The 19,889-nt window shown below is 41.7% G+C and overlaps 1 protein-coding gene across 2 annotated transcripts; it reads left to right on the forward strand.

The window, feature by feature from the left end:
* Window positions 1-5,002: 5,002 nt before the first annotated feature.
* On the forward strand, window positions 5,003-14,196 carry LOC139450462 (uncharacterized). Of its 2 annotated transcripts, none has more exons than XM_071232173.1 (5): window positions 5,003-5,610; window positions 10,874-11,073; window positions 12,425-12,525; window positions 12,892-13,066; window positions 14,005-14,196. In XM_071232173.1, the coding sequence occupies exons 1-5, from the start codon at window positions 5,064-5,066 to the stop codon at window positions 14,122-14,124; spliced, it is 1,143 nt and encodes a 380-aa protein (XP_071088274.1). In that variant the 5' UTR covers window positions 5,003-5,063; the 3' UTR covers window positions 14,125-14,196. The 2 variants fall into 2 exon arrangements, with proteins under 2 accessions (XP_071088274.1, XP_071088282.1); XM_071232181.1 differs by having other exon boundaries at window positions 12,440-12,525.
* The last annotated feature ends 5,693 nt before the right edge of the window (window positions 14,197-19,889 follow it).

Raw genomic sequence — 19,889 nt, forward strand, 5'->3', positions numbered from 1 at the left:
AGTTCCCTGAAATGTCCCCAATAGAGCATCTATGGGGTGTTCTCTGGCAGAGAGTGTACGCCAGAGATTCAGCACCCTCCAACCTACCCCGGCTCAGGGCAGCTCTTCAGGCGCAATGGCGGACAAAACCAAAGGTAACCATATGAAAGTTAATCCAGGGTTTGCCATCAAGGTGTCGTGCATGTGTCGCCCAACACGGTGGTCACACTAGTCATTGATCTACAGGCTCGAAATAAATTGTACAGTGTCACATATGTATCACATTATACGTTCACTATCATTTCATTGGTTCAGTTCTTCGTGGTCTAGTGGGTAGAGCCTCTGGCCGTAAGGATGAAAGTCGGTGGTTCGATACCGCGTCATACCAAAATACCTTAAAATATGGAACTTGTTGTTAACATGCCTGGCGCTCGTCATTGAGGGTGTAGAACAAGGACTTGTCAGCTCGGAGTTAGTATACGGTGTCTGAGTGGGGTATTCATGTGCTGCGGGGTGTCTCAGTGGGCTAGCTATATGAAACTGGCATCAGTCAGGACGTGTGCAAACGGTTCCTCACACACACACTCACACACACACTCACACACACACTCACACACACACTCACTCACACACACACACACATGCATGTCGTCGAACCCCATTTCACTTCACCTCACCTCACCTCACCTCACCTCACCCGATTTCACTTCTCCTCATCACAAATGTGAAGATATCCCTCTACGAGAACATTGATAACTACACGTGCACATCTACAACGTGCGCTCCAGAAACACACATCTTTCAACAAACTATGGGTAGTATTGGCCTACTGGAAAGTTAGATTTGACATTTTCGTATGTAATGTATCAAACATGTTCAAAGGTTGGCAATGAGCCAATTTCCTTTGATATATATTTAGTATGATGAAGTACATAAGACCCATGAGCAAGTGTGTGACCTACTTGTAAGAGTGGTTTTTAACCATATGCTTATCTACATCTACTAAGAAAATTAACCTGACAGTAAAAGATTTTCTCATGTTAAAAAAAAAAAAATGTCTTCACCCTTTTCTTAGATTATGCAGATCCTGTTGCCAAGTTAGAGTCCTTTTTTGTTCCTTTCGATGTATTACAGGTAAAGGTACGTTTGAAAGTTTTGGAATTAAAGTTAATTTCTACCAGGTTGATTTGTGAATTATTACCTACAGGTCACATCTGATCTTGAATGCAACCACAAGGATGGTCAGAAGTATTACATTCCTCTTAATGTTTAAAATTGGCCACCTTAGTCGCTGAACACATACACTTTGTGCAGCCTGACTTCCTTCCACACTTCAATTGTGAGCGATCTTACTTTTCTTTACACATTTACATTTCCTAAAACGTAGCTGTTGCGTAGTCGAACTTTTGTTAATACGAACGTGTTGTGTAAAATTATTGTTCTTTTCATATTCATATTACGCAACCTTACGTTTCCTAAACGCACATGTAGCAACCGAACATTTCTTGATAACATGTAAGACATTAATGTTTTTGACATAGTAATTTTCATAACAATATAAAGGTGATCAACCTTGCTTTCTTAATACATGTACATATATCGTGTATGTTCTTATTTTTTTCACACTTGTATCGTGTGCAACCTTACTTTCTTATATATAAGTACTTATATTGTGTGTTATCATATTTCCTTTTGATTCTTATTATCTCCGTAGGTTTTAAATATTAATCTAATTAATGTCTTCTTTGACTGCATTTTTCAAAAAAGTTAAATGAATATCAAAAACGTTGCTGGATTAATTATTATAGTGAGTGAGTGAGTATGGTTTTACGCCGCTTTTAGCAATATTCCAGCAATATCACAGCGGGAGACACCAGAAATAGGCTTCACACATAGTACCCATGTAGGAAATTGAACCCGGGCCTTCGGCGTGACAAGCGAACGCTTTAACCACTAGGCTACTCCACCGTCCCTAATGATTATAAGTGTATAACAACTCCAATGATCGTTGTCTAAACTGTCTAAAATTATATTAAACATATCACAGTACGTGGAAAACGTTACCTTGATGTAATAATGTGACAAGTTATCATTGGTCCGTCTTCCATCTTGACATCCAGCCCTCCACTATCATTGCACTTGAACCCGAAACCATCCTCACCTCCAACCTACCATGTTCAAATGTTCTGACAAATAAAAAAACATAAATTTGATTTAGACCGATTAAATATGGAGTAAACCGTCATCATTGGACACATCAGTGTAAGGAATGTCACGCAGTTTTCACCATCATTTTTAACAACAATATTGACAAAATCGAAAAGTATGTTTGGGTATACATTGAGCTTTCAAACTTGATATAAAACAAAAATATGTTTGGGACATTTCCTGACATGTAACTACATAGGCCAAAGTCAATGCGTATAAAAGATATGATCGAACACAACATGCCAAGTCGTCGTTTCCTAAAAGGATATTTACCGAAAAAGGCGTACGTGACACCCAATGCTCAATCTGAAATAGATTACATTTTGGTTTACTTCTGGAGAAGGTCAAATTCACCATAATGGCGATCGTCAGTGATAAGGTTTGTAAGAACAGCAGATGATCAATTGAACCGCAGGTAAAATATAAGAATCGTTAATATGGGCACATATCTTGTATACTACGTAAAATAAAGTAGAGGATATTTTGTTTGAGGTGAAACTTCAGGAAAATACACCTATGTCTGGCAATACAAGTACGTGATTTATGTGGCAAGAACATTTCCGAAGAAACAAAGCTCCCCAGAACAACATTGTGACAGTCATAAAGCACGTGACCTCGGACAACACGTGCAAGGGGTGGCACAAGTCAGAATATTGTTGCCCAAACGCTACATGTTTCTCAATCTGATTAGTCAGAACGATGTCATTAAGAAATAGGTAGCAAACTGCCACTCAGATAAGGGACCGGTTGCAACAGTACATGCCCAAATCGTGCGTGCAGGACGTCCACGTGTCATCCCAAAACTTACTGCACGTCATCGGAAGCTGAGGCGCCAGTGGTGTCAGCACTGAGATAATAGACGTTGGGCTAACGTTATGTTTTCTAACGAATCGAGGTTCACTGCGCTCCGTATTATCCATGGCACAGTCACAGTCAATAATATCAGGACAACATCATTGAGCCACTCGTGGTGCCAGTTGCAACTAGTTGGGCAACGTTTCATCTTTCAAGATGATAATGCACATGATCATCGTGCCAGGGTTGTGACCTGATTCCTCCAACAGCAAGGCAACCATGTCAAGCTATGGCCAGCACTCAATCCTGACATTTCCCCATTGAACACGTCTGGGACGTCATTGGCAGAAGCAACGTAAACGTCAAAACCACCCACTACTCGCAATGAACTCGGTGTTGATCTCACTGATGAGTGGAACACCATGAGTCAAGCTCACATTGGTCGACTCATCAGAAGCATGCCTTGACGAACTCGCGATTGTCTGGCCAACTAAGGTGGTTTAACCCGATATTAGTGACGTTGGCTGCAAAATGCAAATTTCGAATTCGTGCGTCTCCATTCTATCACACCAACCATTAGAACCCATTAGATCTGATCGCCTTCTCCCCAGCAGATATGAGCATATTATTTCCATTTACCAGTACAATGTAGATCAGAAGATCTGTCTTGATGATACCCATTATCCCCTACTTTTTTGGCATAGTATATGGACAGTGTGATGAAGCGTCTTCAGGTCAGACTTTGAGGTCAGATGATGTGGAAACAACTCATGTATGTCACTACCCTGAGAGCAGTGCTGACCACGCAGGAGATGAAGAGGTGAGGTGAAATGGTGTTTAACGTCGCGTCCAAGATTATTGCACTTATATAGCGACGGGCATGTACGTTTGTGTGTTTGTGTGGCTGCTTGTACTAGTCCGGACTGATGCCGATTTATAGTGCTCGCTCACTGAGATATCATGCCGCAGTTTAACAAGAATACCCCACTCAGACACAGTATACTGACTCCGAGCCGACCAGTCCTTGTTTGAGCCCTTTCATGCCGAGCGCCAGACAGGGTAACAACAAGTACCATCTTTTGACGTATTTTGGTATGACGCGGTCGGGGATCGAACCCCGGACCTTCCGCTGTCCGGGCGGACGCTCTACCACTAGACCATGGAGGCGGTCAGGAGATGAAGACCATACACTGTTGACAAGTTGACACAGATTGACACAAAATCGAATGAACACAACATGTGTATTATGTTTTTATACTTCTCTTTTAAACACTATTAATTCAAGACAAATGTTTGCCCGATATTTCTGCATATTAACATTATTCCCATTGAACGAACTGCTGCAAGAGGTTAAGATTACTCATTATATGTGTAAATATTCCACAGGCAACACAAACCTTCTCAGAGTAACGTTTATTTCCCTGACGCTTTCAACCTAACAGACGATACTCAGACGAGTCTGGCAACACAAACCTTCATGGAGTAGTGTCTGACTCCCTGACTTGTACAGAGATGATTTTAACCTTCTGGGTGAGTGAGTGAGTTGGGTTTAACGCCGCTTTTAACAGTATTCCAGGTATATCATGTCAGCTTAATGTGGGAGGAAAGCCCGAAGTGATGCAGGTCTCAGACGTTTACCACTTCGGTGAAACCCACGAGCACGGGCATGGTGCTGACAATCCTAGAAACAATTGGGGCGAATCGGGATTCGAACCCACACTCATAGGTTTCTGGCGTACCCAAGGGACGCAACTCACAGAGAATCGCGGCGCCTCAAACGACTAGGCCACCCGTGCACCCACCGACAGGGAGCGACAGAGCTGTATAAGGATGTTACATTTCAATAGTACGATTGAGGCCTTGCTTTAAATGTCCCGTTACATCCTGCAAATCAGGATCTTGACATAACCTACTCCAGTAAATATTTCATCTATGTCTTATCGTAGCACAGAGTAGTGATGCCGTTTCCTGTTCTAAGCTTAGGCATGCGCGAAACAGTTGGACCACTTGACACCCGAACCACGTACATACGAGGAGAGTTTAGGTGGTTTTCAGCGCAGAGCCCAGACCACAAACCCGCTATGATGATGATGTACTCGTTGTGTGCAGTGTTGCTGTCCCTGGCGTTCATGAGGACGTCAAAAGCCCACGAAGTAACTGTAGAGCTTGACAAACTTACTCTCACAAACTGTCGCTTGCGCAATCGAGCCGATGCTTCAAATAAGAAAACGGTTGCTCTTTACAACACTGAGTCCTTGACATATGACCTATGCTTGACGAAAGAAAAAACATTTAGGATGGACAAAATGCGATACTCCAATGATGGCCTGAAGGATCTCATAACCATCTCTGTTAATGACAGAGAGATTGGAAGGGTCGAAACACGAGAACTGGCTGGAAATGGTGAATTGTGGAATAATATTTTGGAAGTTGTAAACATTGGAGTTGAGAGAAGACTTGCTGCAGGGAATTATTCGTTGACAGTGACGGCAGACCATGCTGATCTGTATGGAGTGGAGTTGGACTCACTGACATTTAGCCTGGATGGAACAAGTCCAGATGACAACAGCCAGTGCACGGCAACACAGGGGGACACGTCAGCGGCTCTGTTGGTAGGGTGCTTTCCAGGTAACTTAATTGTTATTCAACATTATGATGTCACATGTTTAACATTATGATGTTTGTTTTGTTTTGTTTTGTTTTGTTTGTTTGTGGTTTAAAGCCACACTCAGCAATATTCCATTTATATGACGCCGGTCTGTATGTAAGTGGGTCTCGACCACACAATCCAGTGATTAACTTCCAAATTTTTCACAGCATCTTGACAACCCGATCCATTTCATCACCTCTTACGATATCCTCTGTGGACAATCCGGGAAATACATTGGGCAATAGTTATTTCACAAACTATCAGAAAAGCTCAGCTCATCAAGCTTACAAGACTCGCATTTGACGTATGTACTTTCACAATGTAAACACTTAATACCAATAGGAGCGGCGAGGTAGCCTAGTGGTTAAAGCGTTCGCTCGTCACGCCGATGACCCTTGTTCGATTCCGAACATTAGTAGAATGTGTGAAGCTTATTTGTGATGTCCCCGTCGTAGTATTGCTGGAATATTCAATTTTGCTAAAAGTGGCGTACTTACCATACTTACTCACAAGTGTTTATTTATTAACATACAAATAGCGTTTAATACAGGATATTAAAATGTAAATGTGTCTTAGGGTGCGTTGTATTCGGGGGGCACGGGTGGCCCAGTCGTCTAAGGCGCCGCGATTCGCTGTGCAGAGTTGCGTCCCTTGGGCATGCCAGAAACCTATGATTGTGGGTTCGAATCCCGGTTCGCCCCGATTATGTTTCTAGGTTTGTCAGCACCATAACCGTGCTCGTGGGTTTCACCGAAGTGGTAAACGTCTGAAACCTGCATCACTTCGGGCTTTCCTCCCACATTAAGCTGGCACGCCGCGATATAACTGTAATAACTCAATTCGTTGTATTCGTAGATCTGTCACAAGACCAGTCTAACGGAAATGGAAGCGCCACGTTTCAGCCACATGGCAATAACGCTTATATGAGGTTCAATTTCATTATCCTTTGTTTCCAGTTTATTGTGGTCGAAATCCTGAAACCCGTTGGGATTCTGGTTACGAATAGAGCAACCTATGCTTGACGTTAAAGACGATGAAATGGATCGGGTTTTCAGCATATCCAACTTGCGTGGATCGATGCTCCTGATGCCAATTACTGGTTGGTCTGGTCAACACTTGATTCTATACATTCCACCGTCACATACCCGGAACATTACGGATTGATGCGTAGAACAACCAATGGAAACTCTCTGTAGTGACCCGTTCAGGGATTTCCCGATCTCCTCATGTTGAACTTATTCATTGTGGCTTTTTTCTTTGTGTCGTTAAGGTTGATGACATGCTTTTTTATATTTTTTTATCAACAATCAACACTACTCTACCCCTCTGTCAGAAGGGTTCCTTAACCATTTAGGAATTTAATTAACATTGTTTTATAACTAAACTGTTCGTTACTCTATTTTATATCATCAAAAAACTTCAAGAATCCGAAGTTGCCGCAATGCTGTGCGTGTTCTGTCAAACTCTCTGTTAATGTACAGAGAGAGGGATTGTGTTTTTAGCAGATATGTCTTATGATTATAGAAAAGTGTTTGTCGGTCCTACTTCTGTAGACATAAAATAGCATTATTTTAACCATACATGTATCCTCTGTTTCCTGTGAAGGATCTAAATATAGCATAGCATATGATACTTGATATCCTACGAACGCTTCTCGTCTTAATGTGTATACCATTTGAAGTGCCAGTAAAATAAATTATTTTTAATTTTTTTATATTTTTTAACCATGTAGACATTTCGATCGCTGCAGTCAATGTGTTGGTTACACCAATAAGTATACATCAGTAATTTAAGGTTGCTCTGTATAGTTCTTTAATGATAGGCATTCAGAAGTCGGTGGTTCAGACACCAGATTTGAGAATTCATCTTCTGTCAATATACATTTTCGACCCGTGAAAATCAGGGAGAGAATAGGTCTTTAGCAACTCATGCTTGGTGTAAAAGGTGACTATGCTTGTCGTAAGAGGTGACTAGCGGGACGATGGTCAGGCTCGCTAACTTGGTTGATGCATCTCATCGATGCTCATGATGTCAATCACTGGATTGTCTTGTCCAGATTTGATTATTTACAGACAACCGTCTGAAATACTGCTGTGTGTCGCGTTAAACAACAAACAAACAAACAATATACATTTTCAAGTTTGTTTATTTGAATTTGTTACGACGTAAAACAGATGTGTACAGGTAATTTGTTTGTTCGTTTGTTGTTTAACGCCTCACTTAGGACTATTACAGCTATTTAACAGCAGTATGTAAATAATCGCGTCTGGGCCAGAAAATCCAGTGATTCATATTATGAGCCACGATCCACGCTGTAGGGGTACGATGATAGCAATCAACAGTAACAGAGCCCGATAACCCAATGTATTAAGTCGCCACCTACAACGGGTATATCCTTGGGACCAATTATAACTCAGCGACCCTTGTGATGTACAGGTATTATCCTGGACACCATATATAGGTGAACGAAAGCAACCCGTTCATGTCCCTAGAAGGCCAGGTCACAGCTGGGAATCAGCCTGACCAGGTGGTCAATATTCCAGACATAATCTACAACCTGGTGACCACAAGTCTGATGTAGGTCAGCTGGTATGTTAGTATACACCTCGTCATAAATATCGCACCTCATGAAAATTGTGCTTAGAAAAGCACATTAAACTGTTTATATGGCCTCATGTGAGCGTTCAGTCAGAAAATTGACAACACAAGACCGAATTTGAACACTTATTGAACAATAACTAAAGTTCACTAAAATCACCGTGAAATAATGTTAAATAAGTATGGCTGCCGCAGTCGTTACAACAGACAACACAGTTCACATTTCATTAATGTCGAACACACTAGTAAGGTCCACAATGACTGGCTAACTCAGTATCTGGTGTAACCGCCTTGCACTTGGATAACATGTTCTACATTCCGTCTCATGCTGGTCACCAGACGTCTGAATCTCTGTTGAGGGATCTGCTGCCACTCATCGTGCAATGCATGGGCCAATTCCTGAAGGTTCTGAACTGGAGGATCCCTTGCACTCACCCTACGTCCCAAAATGTCCCACAAATGCTCAATAGGATTAATGTCTGGACTTCTGGCAGGCCAGGGTAGTGTCTCAATGGCGTTGTGTTGGAGATGCTCGAGCACGATATGGTCTGGCATTATCGTCCATGAAGACTGGACGTGTGGCGAGGGCATGGTTATCGAAATGAGGCACAACAGCACCGTCCAGGATCAAGTTCTGGTACCGCTGTCCATTCAGTGTTCCGGGAACTGTGATGAGGTCAAGTTTACAATCGTAGGAACAACACCCCCACACCATGACGGATTCACCCCCAAATGGAACATCAGCTTGAATGTTCCTCTGATCATATGATGTGCCTCTCTGCCTCCAAACTCGTGCCCTCCCGTCTGTATGATGCAGCAAAAATCTGCTTTCATCGGACTAATGGATCCTTCTCCATGACCTCAGGTTCCAGAGATCCCGTGCTTGGCACCAGGCTAAACGGACATGGTGGTGCTGATGTGTGAGGAGTGGACGTCTGATTGGTCGTCTTGCTCTCAATCCTGCAGAATTTAGGCGTCGTCTGATGGTGCTGATGGACACTCTGTTGTATGGATGCCATCCATGTCGCAGCTGTGTACAAGTAGACTTTGGGCTTCGTCTGTCTTGGCGTACGAGAGCACGATCTTCCCTGTCATTGGTTTTTCTGGGACGTCCAGACCTCGGTGCATCCTTCACTTCACCGGAAGCAGTATGCTTACATATTAGCCTGCTGATGACAGTGTGATTAATGTTCAGTTGTGCTCCAATAGCACGACATGACATACCAGTCTGGTGCATACCAATAATTTGCCATCTTTGGTTCAAAGGCACTGGACGCTTGGGCATTCACTGGTTGGTCAAAATAAAGCTTAATTTATGCCTAAAACCAAATTTTAGCTGTGTCTGCCAACATACCATACGACCCCCGATACAAGCTTGCTCAACGCAAGCATGCAAGTGCAGCTCGGGAAAAGGGTGTGTTTGTCATATTATGATCACAGATGGTGTAGTATATGAAATATGTACTTATATTTTCTACTTTTACTTTAAAATGTGTGGTTCGAAATTTATGACGAGGTGTATATATGTTCGTATCACCCAGATTGTCTTGTATGTAGGAGTTTGCGTGTGTCTACTTTCATCTCGCTTGCCGTTACTTTACAAAGAGACAAAAGCGACAGAAAGCATACCCAAAAAAACTCGTCCAACAACATTATGTGTATTAAGTTTCCATTATCCCATCATCAGTGTGGTTGGTTTTTCCAGATAATGTTGGAGATGTCGCATTATTTGATAATGTCCCGGGGCGGTGGGGTAGCCGAGTGGTTAAAAGCGTTCGCTCGCCACGCTAAAGACCCAGGTTCGATCAATGTTCATCTATTTTGGCTTTCCATGGTGAGTCCGCCACCGTGGTCTAGTGGTAGAGCGTCTGCCCGGAGAGCGGAAGGTACGAGGTCCCCGGTCGCGTCATACCAAAATACGTTAAAAGAAGGTTCTTGTTATTACCCTGCCTGACACTCGGATATAAGGGCCGAGGCATGGACAAGTTGACTAGAATCAACAAACTGTGTCTGGGTGGGGTATTCATGTTAAACTGCGGCATGATACCTCAGTGGGCTATTTTGTCTTTTACGCCGGGGGAATCGTAGGATAATCGAGACCGGTTATTCTCTAGCGTTGATGTTTTATATTCCAATTCAAGAAATACCCTGATTGTTGCCCCCTGTACATTAAAATCAAGCGTTGCATCTTAGCAGGATGTAGGCACCATTGCAGTCAGTTGTGTAGGTTGATGTTTGGTTTACTTGGTGGATCGTTGCTCACGTTTACAATTATTCGTTTGCCTCGTCCAGATTCGATTACTAGTATTCAATTAATATCCCCTCGATCACTCCTCACATTTCCTGACCTCCATGTCGTCGGTCGGTCGAATCATACATGTGCCGCACATACAACATAAATACAATGAAATCTCCGGATCCCCGATGACATCTTATCAACTAATTATAACGCATAGGTAATGGCCCTCTCCTGTGCTAGTCGCAAGAGGCGATTGAAGGAATCGGGAGGTCAGGCTCGGCGACTTGGATGACGTGGGTGTAATCGTACCCCGTCCGCATGGATCGTTGCTCATAATGTCAATCACTGGTTTGTACCGTCGTATTTGAAACCCCAGTTTAACCGACTTTCCCCCTATATTGCAGAGCTAAAGGTATGCAACAACCCTCCTTCCTTGGCTAACGCGGATGTATCCTCTGAAGGACAGTTTGTGGGAGCAAGGGCCACGTATACCTGTAGGCCTGGGTTCCTGTTCTGTGGGAGTAGTGCCAAGCAACGCTGTTCCAGCACGGGCGAGTGGAATGGACTCAACGGCCAATGTAACAGGGCTCTATGGATAAACCCGGTCAGTAAGGCTTGGTAATGTGTGATACACATGTGAACTACCATTGGTTAAATAGAAGCGGGCGTCTAGTAACACAAGGCTCACAAGTTTGATATGCAGAGCTCTTTCCCTTAAGGTTCGACAAGGAGCTGGGGCAAAGGGGCTACATGTTTTCGATACAGCAAACACTACTTCACCACACTCACACGGTACTCGATACAGCAAACACTACTTCTCCACACGGTTCTCGATACAGCAAAAAACTACTTCACCACGCGGTTCTCGATACAGCAAACACTACTTCACCACACTCACACGGTTCTCGATACAGCAAACATTACTTCACCATACTCACACGGTTCTCGATACAGCAAAAACTACTTCTCCACACTGTTCCCGATACAGCAAACACTACTTCTCCACACGGTTCCCGATACAGCAAACACTACTTCTCCACACGGTTCCCGATACAGCAAACACTACTTCACCACACGGTTCCCGATTCAGCAAACACTACTTCACCACACGGTTCCCGATACAGCAAACACTACTTCACTACACGGTTCTCGATACAGCAAACACTACTTCTCCACACGGTTCCCGATACAGCAAACGCTACTTCTCCACACGGTTCCCGATACAGCAAAAACTGCTTCACCACACGGTTCCCGATACAGCAAACACTACTTCTCCACGCGGTTCCCGATACAGCAAACACTACTTCTCCACACGGTTCTTGATACAGCAAACACTACTTCTCCACGCGGTTCCCGATACAGCAAACACTACTTCACCACGCGGTTCCCGATACAGCAAACACAACTTCACCACGCGGTTCCCGATACAGCAAACACTACTTCACCACGCTGTTCTTGATACAGCAAACACTACTTCTCCACACGGTTCCCGATACAGCAAACACTACTTCACCACACGGTTCTCGATACAGCAAACACAACTTCACCACGCGGTTCCCGATACAGCAAACACTACTTCACCACGCGGTTCCCGATACAGCAAACACAACTTCACCACGCGGTTCCCGATACAGCAAACACTACTTCACCACACGGTTCCCGATACAGCAAACTCAACTTCTCTACACGGTTCCCGATACAGCAAGCACTACTTCTCCACGCAGTTCTCGATATAGCAAACACAACTTCTTCAGTATAGCATTATATTGAGTGTGAATGATAGTAAGTGAGAAGTCTAACGTTGTTGTATCCATATGGGCAGTCGAGCTACCGCAATTTCTGTTTGTGTAACAAACGCATCTTCTCTATTGATTTCAAAACTTACAAGAACGTTCGGTTATTCAAGCCAGCTGTTGTTTCCACACTTGAATCCGAGATGTCACTCACGTCTGTAGTCCTTTCACTTGCAGTCGGTGAACTTCGAGGCGGCTATCCCTTGTGGGATGACAGTGGGGTCCCGGGTCGAGATCATCGCCACGCCCACCGCCATCACACGGTCAGTCACATAAGATCATTTAATTAAGTCAGTAACATATTCATGTGTTACACACCCTTTACACATGGCTTTCTGGTTCATGGATCACTTGATTGTCTGGTACACAAACCGCCGCCGAGTACTGCTGTGCGGCGTCAGGCAATAAATACTGACTTTTTTATGCAAATTGTGTCAATGGGGGGTGCTATCGGTAGGGCAGAACACGATTACTCTTATCGCGAACACCTGGTGTCATCACTGGTATATAGGTATCAAAGTATTGTTCAACGACTTCAGAAGCTTTGAACAAATGTCATAAATAGGCTGCTTCTGTTTTAGTAAGCAGTTGAAAACACCTACAGTTGTCTTCTTGTTTTATTGATTTAGATTTGAAATAGTCCTGTTGTCCGACAACTCTGTGCTACTGAACATGGACGTGCGCTTCAACAGCTCCTCCAAGCAGCAAAACATCTACCTGTCGGGCACCAAAGTCCACACCTTTCCCTTTGCCGTCGGTACTACATTCCGGGCCGAGATAGCACGGGACGTCCAAACATACAAGGTTGGTGAACATTTCGTTCACTTTTCTGACACCAAATATTCATGCATACGATTAGGACCCCGTGAAGATCCCAGTAAGAATAGATCTTCAGCAACCCATGCTTGTCGTAAAAGGCGTCTTTCGTAATCGATTGTCAAGCTCGGTGACTTGGTTGATGAATGTCATCGTATCCCAGTTGCGTATATCGATGCACTTGATGTGAATCACTGGATTGTCTGGTGCAGACTCGATTTCTTTCAGACCCCCGTTATATGACTGGAGTGGCGTTAAACAACAAACAAACGATTTGGGTGAGGTGGTGGGTAATAGATGGCTTATGTATTTCATGGTGCATTTGTCTAAGCATTTTCTTGCTCAAGAATGAGTTGTCTCTCTTTGTTCGTTGTCGCCATGTTGCAGATGTGTTACATCGTTGCAAAGTAGCGTCCGGTAAACCCTGAGAAAACTGGACAGCATAATCTAAAAGAAGGATTGGATTCTTGAGACAATCAGATGTCAGTTTTCGAAAACGATTCGGCTTAATATCTTTATCACTTCGATTCGGATTTTTTGTCTTAGCAACAGAAAACCGCCACAGAACACAAATATACCTTCGTTAGCATACATTTTGAGGAGAAGATGCCAGTGTATAAACTATCTACAACAATATAAAAGCTCTTCTATATTTTTTTAATTCAAAACTTCATGATTATATTCGATTTCGAGATACACAAATCCGATATGCTTGCACGAATGCTTCGCTAACTCTTCTGAACATTAAGAAGCCTTGACGTTGACTGACCGATTAGATTGTTCACCCGGCGCGATCTTCACTCAGAGCGATAATTGGTGAAAACCTCTGATATCTTTATGAGATTGATATAATTCATATTGCGTCACACATACTTCTGATCATTGCACAGCATCATTACATGAACAGCTTTCCCTCGTCATTTCAGGTGAGCTTGGACGGGAACTTCGTCTGTGAGCAAACCGACAACTTCCTGGACATAAACCCAGATCGTTTGATCATCAACAATGATATCTCCATTCAGGAAGTGAAATACATCAGGCCTTGACGTGGAAACTGACGTTCAAGGCATCTTCGGATCTGATCGCTGAATTCGCCAGATATATTGATGATTTTATTGAAATAAATAAGGTTTTCACCTCTTTTCTTCCAAATAACGTCTGGAAATTTCATCATATCGCAGAGTCAACTCCCTGGGGAGTACACAAATCAAGCTGCCTAGGGACGCTAGAAGTGTTTTACATCCACCTCACAAGTCGGGTACCCATTCTCTGCTGGGTGAACAGAGGCACATTTGAACTAAGTCCTAGGGCGACACCACAAGTTTTGACACTTTTGATTGGGTGTATGTACGTATTCGTGTCTCAACCATCGGGTCATGGGTGGACGCGTACAGTAACGTATGACTTGGAGGTTGACCACTTGCGAAGCCAACCTGCATCGGTCAGGTGAAGACAGTCTAAAGATCATATCCTGGTCGGATTCGAACTGCGAATCCTATCATGGCCTGTGAAGAGGCGATGTTAATTGGTCTTCAGCAACCGCGCTTGTCGCAAGAGGCGACCAACGGGGTCGGGCGGTCAGGCTCGCTGACTTGGTTGATGCATGTCATCGTATCCCAATTGCTCATGATGTCAATCACTGGATTGTCTGATCCAGACTCGATTATTTACAGACCGCCGTCATATAGCTGGAATATTGCTGGGTGTGGCGTAAACAACAAACAAACAATACATGAATAAGGTAGCGACACATAGGAGATAACAAATATCAAGTCAGTACGTGGTATGAGTGTGCCATTAAATCACAACAGAATGAAATAGTCGGACAAGTTTCTCTCTAACTTAGAATGCAATGACACCATACAACGAGGACCGCCGGACTTTTCCGAGCGGTGTCGGAAATAAAGCGAGGGCCCGGAGCGATCACTTGGCCAGTACAAAAGTAGAGTCGAGATACGGTGACACATGAAAAAGTTGGAATCGCACAATCGACTCTGCTTTTTACAGACATTTCTAATGGACTTGGAAAGGGTTTTCTGGCTTTATCTGATATATAGTATTTTCATAGCCCTATGATTCGTATTTATTAAAGGAAGTCAGAAAGGGCATGTTCCCAGTATTTCCGACAGTACTATAGTTGGACTTTTCACAAACAATTATAGAGCAACATGATGCCTCGCTGGTATTGGTACTATATAAATACATTTCACGTGCCATGCATTCTGTCAGAGCTTCAAAACAGGCAATAAAATCTATAGCTTTGTAAAAAAATATTCCGACATGCAGCTGGAATATTGCTGAAACGAAACGAAACAAACGAACAATCATGAAAACATATCACACGTCAGTGCATTCTACACAGCTTATTACTGGTTGCCTTATCTTGGTGGTTTCTGTTAAAGGCTTACTTACAAAGAGAAGGAATATTAATGTATCTACTTACTGTTCCTGGAGAAAAATTGCAAAATGTGAATAAAATCTGTGGTGATTCATTATTCCCCATAAAAATACATTGGAGATGCAGAAGTTTCCCTGTCAGCTTAACAAATAATCTTTTTAGGATAAGCGTTAATATGATAGAAAAAAAGGCTATATTTTCCCGTTTTCAAGTACTATTACTCAGTACGATAATCTGTCACCTAATTCATTCATTGGGCAAGGCAAACCAGTGATTTATAGATAGAGATCAGTATGCGAGCATGTGTGTTTTACGAAACGAAAGTCCGAATTCTTTACTTCCCAAGCGAGAGCTAGGTGTAATTCATGAATTCTCACATGAGTTTCGTAAAATCAATATGGCACACATGCGAGTGTAATAATTTCTTTATTGTCAATTATTTCTTAATCCTTTTGAGCTCTCCATCAGAACAATGCACTGATCACTCAGAAATCCACAATGTTGAATGACGTCAAGAATCTTCAGCTATGACGTTGTGTCTAGTGTTACGTCAGTGTACAAATAAATAAGTAGAGTAAATTGAACGAGCGCTTTTCAATCTGTGTTTGTGTGTGTTTGTGTGTGTGTGTAAATATTTTAGATGTGTTATTTTTTCAACTGTTACTGAAGATTTCTACTATATAAATGATTAAGTGGAGTAAAACTGAACTAGCGTTTTCAGAACGTACCCCGTACAAGTCTCATCAGGCCATAACTGTAACGGACACGAATCCAGAGGATTTATCTTTTAGACCTATTGTGGGAGAACCCGAGAGCTGTACTCAGCGTCTTGGCAATTTCATAGATATCACTTTTAAGCCCTTATGTAAACATGTAAAAGGTTTTCCCAGAGATGACATTGATTTCTTTATGTAAATAACCTACTGAGGTACCGGAAGCATCGATGTTAGTTGGTTTGGTTGTAAAGTAATATTGAAACTGAGCTCGGATTGGAAGCTGTCAGATTCTGGCTGAAAGAGTACAACCATGAAATAGAAAGATTTTCGGATGAGTTTATCATTGATTAAAATCCAGTGAAAGTCCGCTTACAGCTATTCATGAACTTTAAAATTCCCTAAGTGCGTCACGCAATTTCACTATGGAAAAAGGCGAATTCAGTTCAACATTTCTCGATGTAAAAATCAATTTAATGTCTGGTGGATTTGTACAAACTGATATCTTTCATAAGGAAACTGATACGCACCAATGTGTGGATTTGGGATCATGTCACCCGTGTCATACAAAACATCCTATCCCTTGCTGTCTCGCACGAAGTATTTGTACCATTGTTTCCGGGAATGATGTTAAAACTACCCACTTTGCTCAACATTAATAGTTTCCTACTTCATCAAAATTATCCCGCAAAGCTAACTGACGATAGCACACGCAAGGCACTTGATAATGAGCAACCAAAGCTTATAGAAAAGTCTGACGAAAACAATGTGGGGAACAATTTGACGCTAGTATCTACCATCAACCCAAATCATGAAAACAAACATGGTTTCAATGATACCTGCCTATTTTGAATCAAAGTACTATGATGGGGAAGGCGTTGAGCAAATACAAACTTATCAACAACCAAAAAAATGTCTTAGAAAAGTATTGACAAGTTCTAATGTGACTCTGTTGTCGTTACTCCAAAGGTTTCTAAGAGCGATTTCCAATGTTGCCCTACTTGCAGCTATGTTATTTAAGGCTGTTTAGTCCAAATTACAACGGACAATAAATTTACCTTAAAACAAAATATGACTTGTGACAATAGAAATGTTATTTACTTGATTGTTTGTTGTGGGTGCAATGAAAAATATATCGGGAAGACCGAACTTAAATTTGAAAAAAGAATGAATCTTCACCGTTCACTAACAAAGCAGCCACACGACCGCTCTGTTCCACTCAGTGAATATTTAAATGCATGTGGAAGCGGCAAGTTTTCAGTTTCCCGCTATATAAACTTAATGTTAATCATGAACCTACATTATTTAACATACTTTTACATACATACATACATACATACATACATACATACATACATACATACATACATACATACATACATACATACATACATACATGTTTATAAGTACAACCGTTGTCATAGTAACACTCCACTTTTAACATAGTTCGCAGTGAAACAAGTTGTAGGCAATAAATTAGGCTTGCACATTTAAATGACGGTTTGTTAAAACTAGTTTCATAAATGTAAAATAATACAAGATTTATTTAAGAAATAAACGACTCGTGGTCGTTGTTTATCGTACAATTAAACACTGCAGGGAGAATAAACCATGGGGGCGCAGACCCGAGTGGTTTATTATCCCTGCAGTGTTTAATGGTGCGACGAACAACGACCACGAGTCGTTTATTTCTTATATGAGATATCAACATTGTGTACAGCCTTTTTGAGGATGTCAATAAATGTACAAGCTTTAAATAAACCCATCCGTATTTAAATAATGTTGACTCCCTGAATAGAATTCGACCTCGAAAATGTCGGACAACGCCATTTCATGTACAGGCGGGTTAAGTTTGGTATTCTCAGACTTTTCAGGTCGAGTATCTGCACATTTTCTCCAAATACCGATTGTCATATGTCTCCAAATACCGATTGTCATATGTCTCCAAATACCGCTTGTCATATCTCTCCAAATACCGATTGTCATATCTCTCCAAATACCGATTGTCATATCTCTCCAAATACCGATTGTCATATCTCTCCAAATACCGATTGTCATATCTCCCCCAATTTTGGGTGCGTTCACCTGCGTTGTGCAGCTACATCTGTGGGAAACAACTCACTCGAGACACTTCCGTCTCAAAAATGATGTTGTCCAATAAGTTACGAGCGCATATTCGATTCTCCAGACATGACGTCATGATAGAACAATGTTTCAATCAATCAATTAATCATTTTATTCAGAAGCAAAGCCTTAGGCCCGCGTACATAAAATGTCATTTTTGAAAATACATGCTGCAAGAGTTGCTGCAAAAATAACAATGTCACTATAGAAAGGAACAGCGTATAAGTAAAGCACCCCCAATGTAATCTGAGTAAGACAATAAACGACGCAGGTTACTGCACTGTAAGAAATGAATTAGGAAGTTACTGTTGATGTGTGAAAGTAATTTATTTTAATGATTATGACGAAGATCTTGATATACTGGACATTTATAGTCACTGTGTAAGTAATATTCATCTTCCACGTTATTTGAATTAAATATTTTACAAAAACGACCTTGACGAGTAATAGCATCACGCCTACTAATATTTTTTTGTAAATAGGTAGTTTGCCCATCCTTTATAAAGTAATTCTAAGCCGTTCATCTTTTGATTTTATGTTGAACATGTAGGTTTCTATAGAAAACGATTGTTTAATTTCAGAATAAATGTCCAATGATGAACAGTTGGAAATATCCAAGAATACAGATTGCACGTGCCAATTTTTTATTCTTGTTTCAAATTCAAACAAAAAAATTTCTTTATTCCCAACCCCTGTGCACGTGCTTCCCAAACAAAACCATATCCGAATCTAAACAATATCGTTCTAATATGATATGCCTGTTCATATTTGTACAACGTAAGGTAACACTGTTTTGTACATCTACTTTCTGGTAATTCAAGAAGTCAAAGCCAGTCTTTACCAATGTATTTTCAACAAAGAATCAACAAAAAATAAAGTGTCTACCACATTGTGCTAGGATAGCAACATTGGTGCAATTACAACTAACACCTAAGACATATTTGCAAACTTTTAAATATTTGCGATATTTTGTAATTTGTTCAATTGAAAAATGTTTTATCGTGAAATAAACCACGCTTCGTTCTTCATTGTTCTTTGCGATTTGTCGCGTAGCTATGTTATATATCTATGTAAGTATATGGCTATATGGCAGCAATATTGCCGACGCAATGTAAACATCTAAGACTCATTATCCGTCTCGTCTCGAGCTATCGTTTTATCGTTTTATCGTTTTATCACTCTATCGCTTTCTCTCATGACTGATGAACCATAGTCATATGAAAGATTCGGGTGTTCTTTAACTTCTTTTGAATAGTATATATTTAGGTTATTGTCATGACCCTCCACGCGCCGACGGCGTGATAGTCCCTACAAAAAGTCGTTAATAGGGCCAAAAATCAATCAATTACTTTTCACGCAGAAATCCGTGGAGTGTTTTAAATTACCTACGTCTGTACAGTAAATTTCAACATTCCCTCCCTCCCTCATTTACGCAGTGGCCGAGCGATATCACGCGAAAGTGGCCGAGATATCGCAATTGGGATAATTGCCGTGAGGGTTGTGAGGATATTCAGGAACTACCAAACTCTCTCTCTCTCTCTCTCTCTCTCTCTCTCTCTCTCTCTCTCTCTCTCTC

Source organism: Haliotis cracherodii, unplaced genomic scaffold (assembly GCF_022045235.1).
Source record: "Haliotis cracherodii isolate W230 unplaced genomic scaffold, xgHalCrac1.p SCAF_10, whole genome shotgun sequence".
NCBI lineage: Eukaryota > Metazoa > Mollusca > Gastropoda > Lepetellida > Haliotidae > Haliotis > Haliotis cracherodii.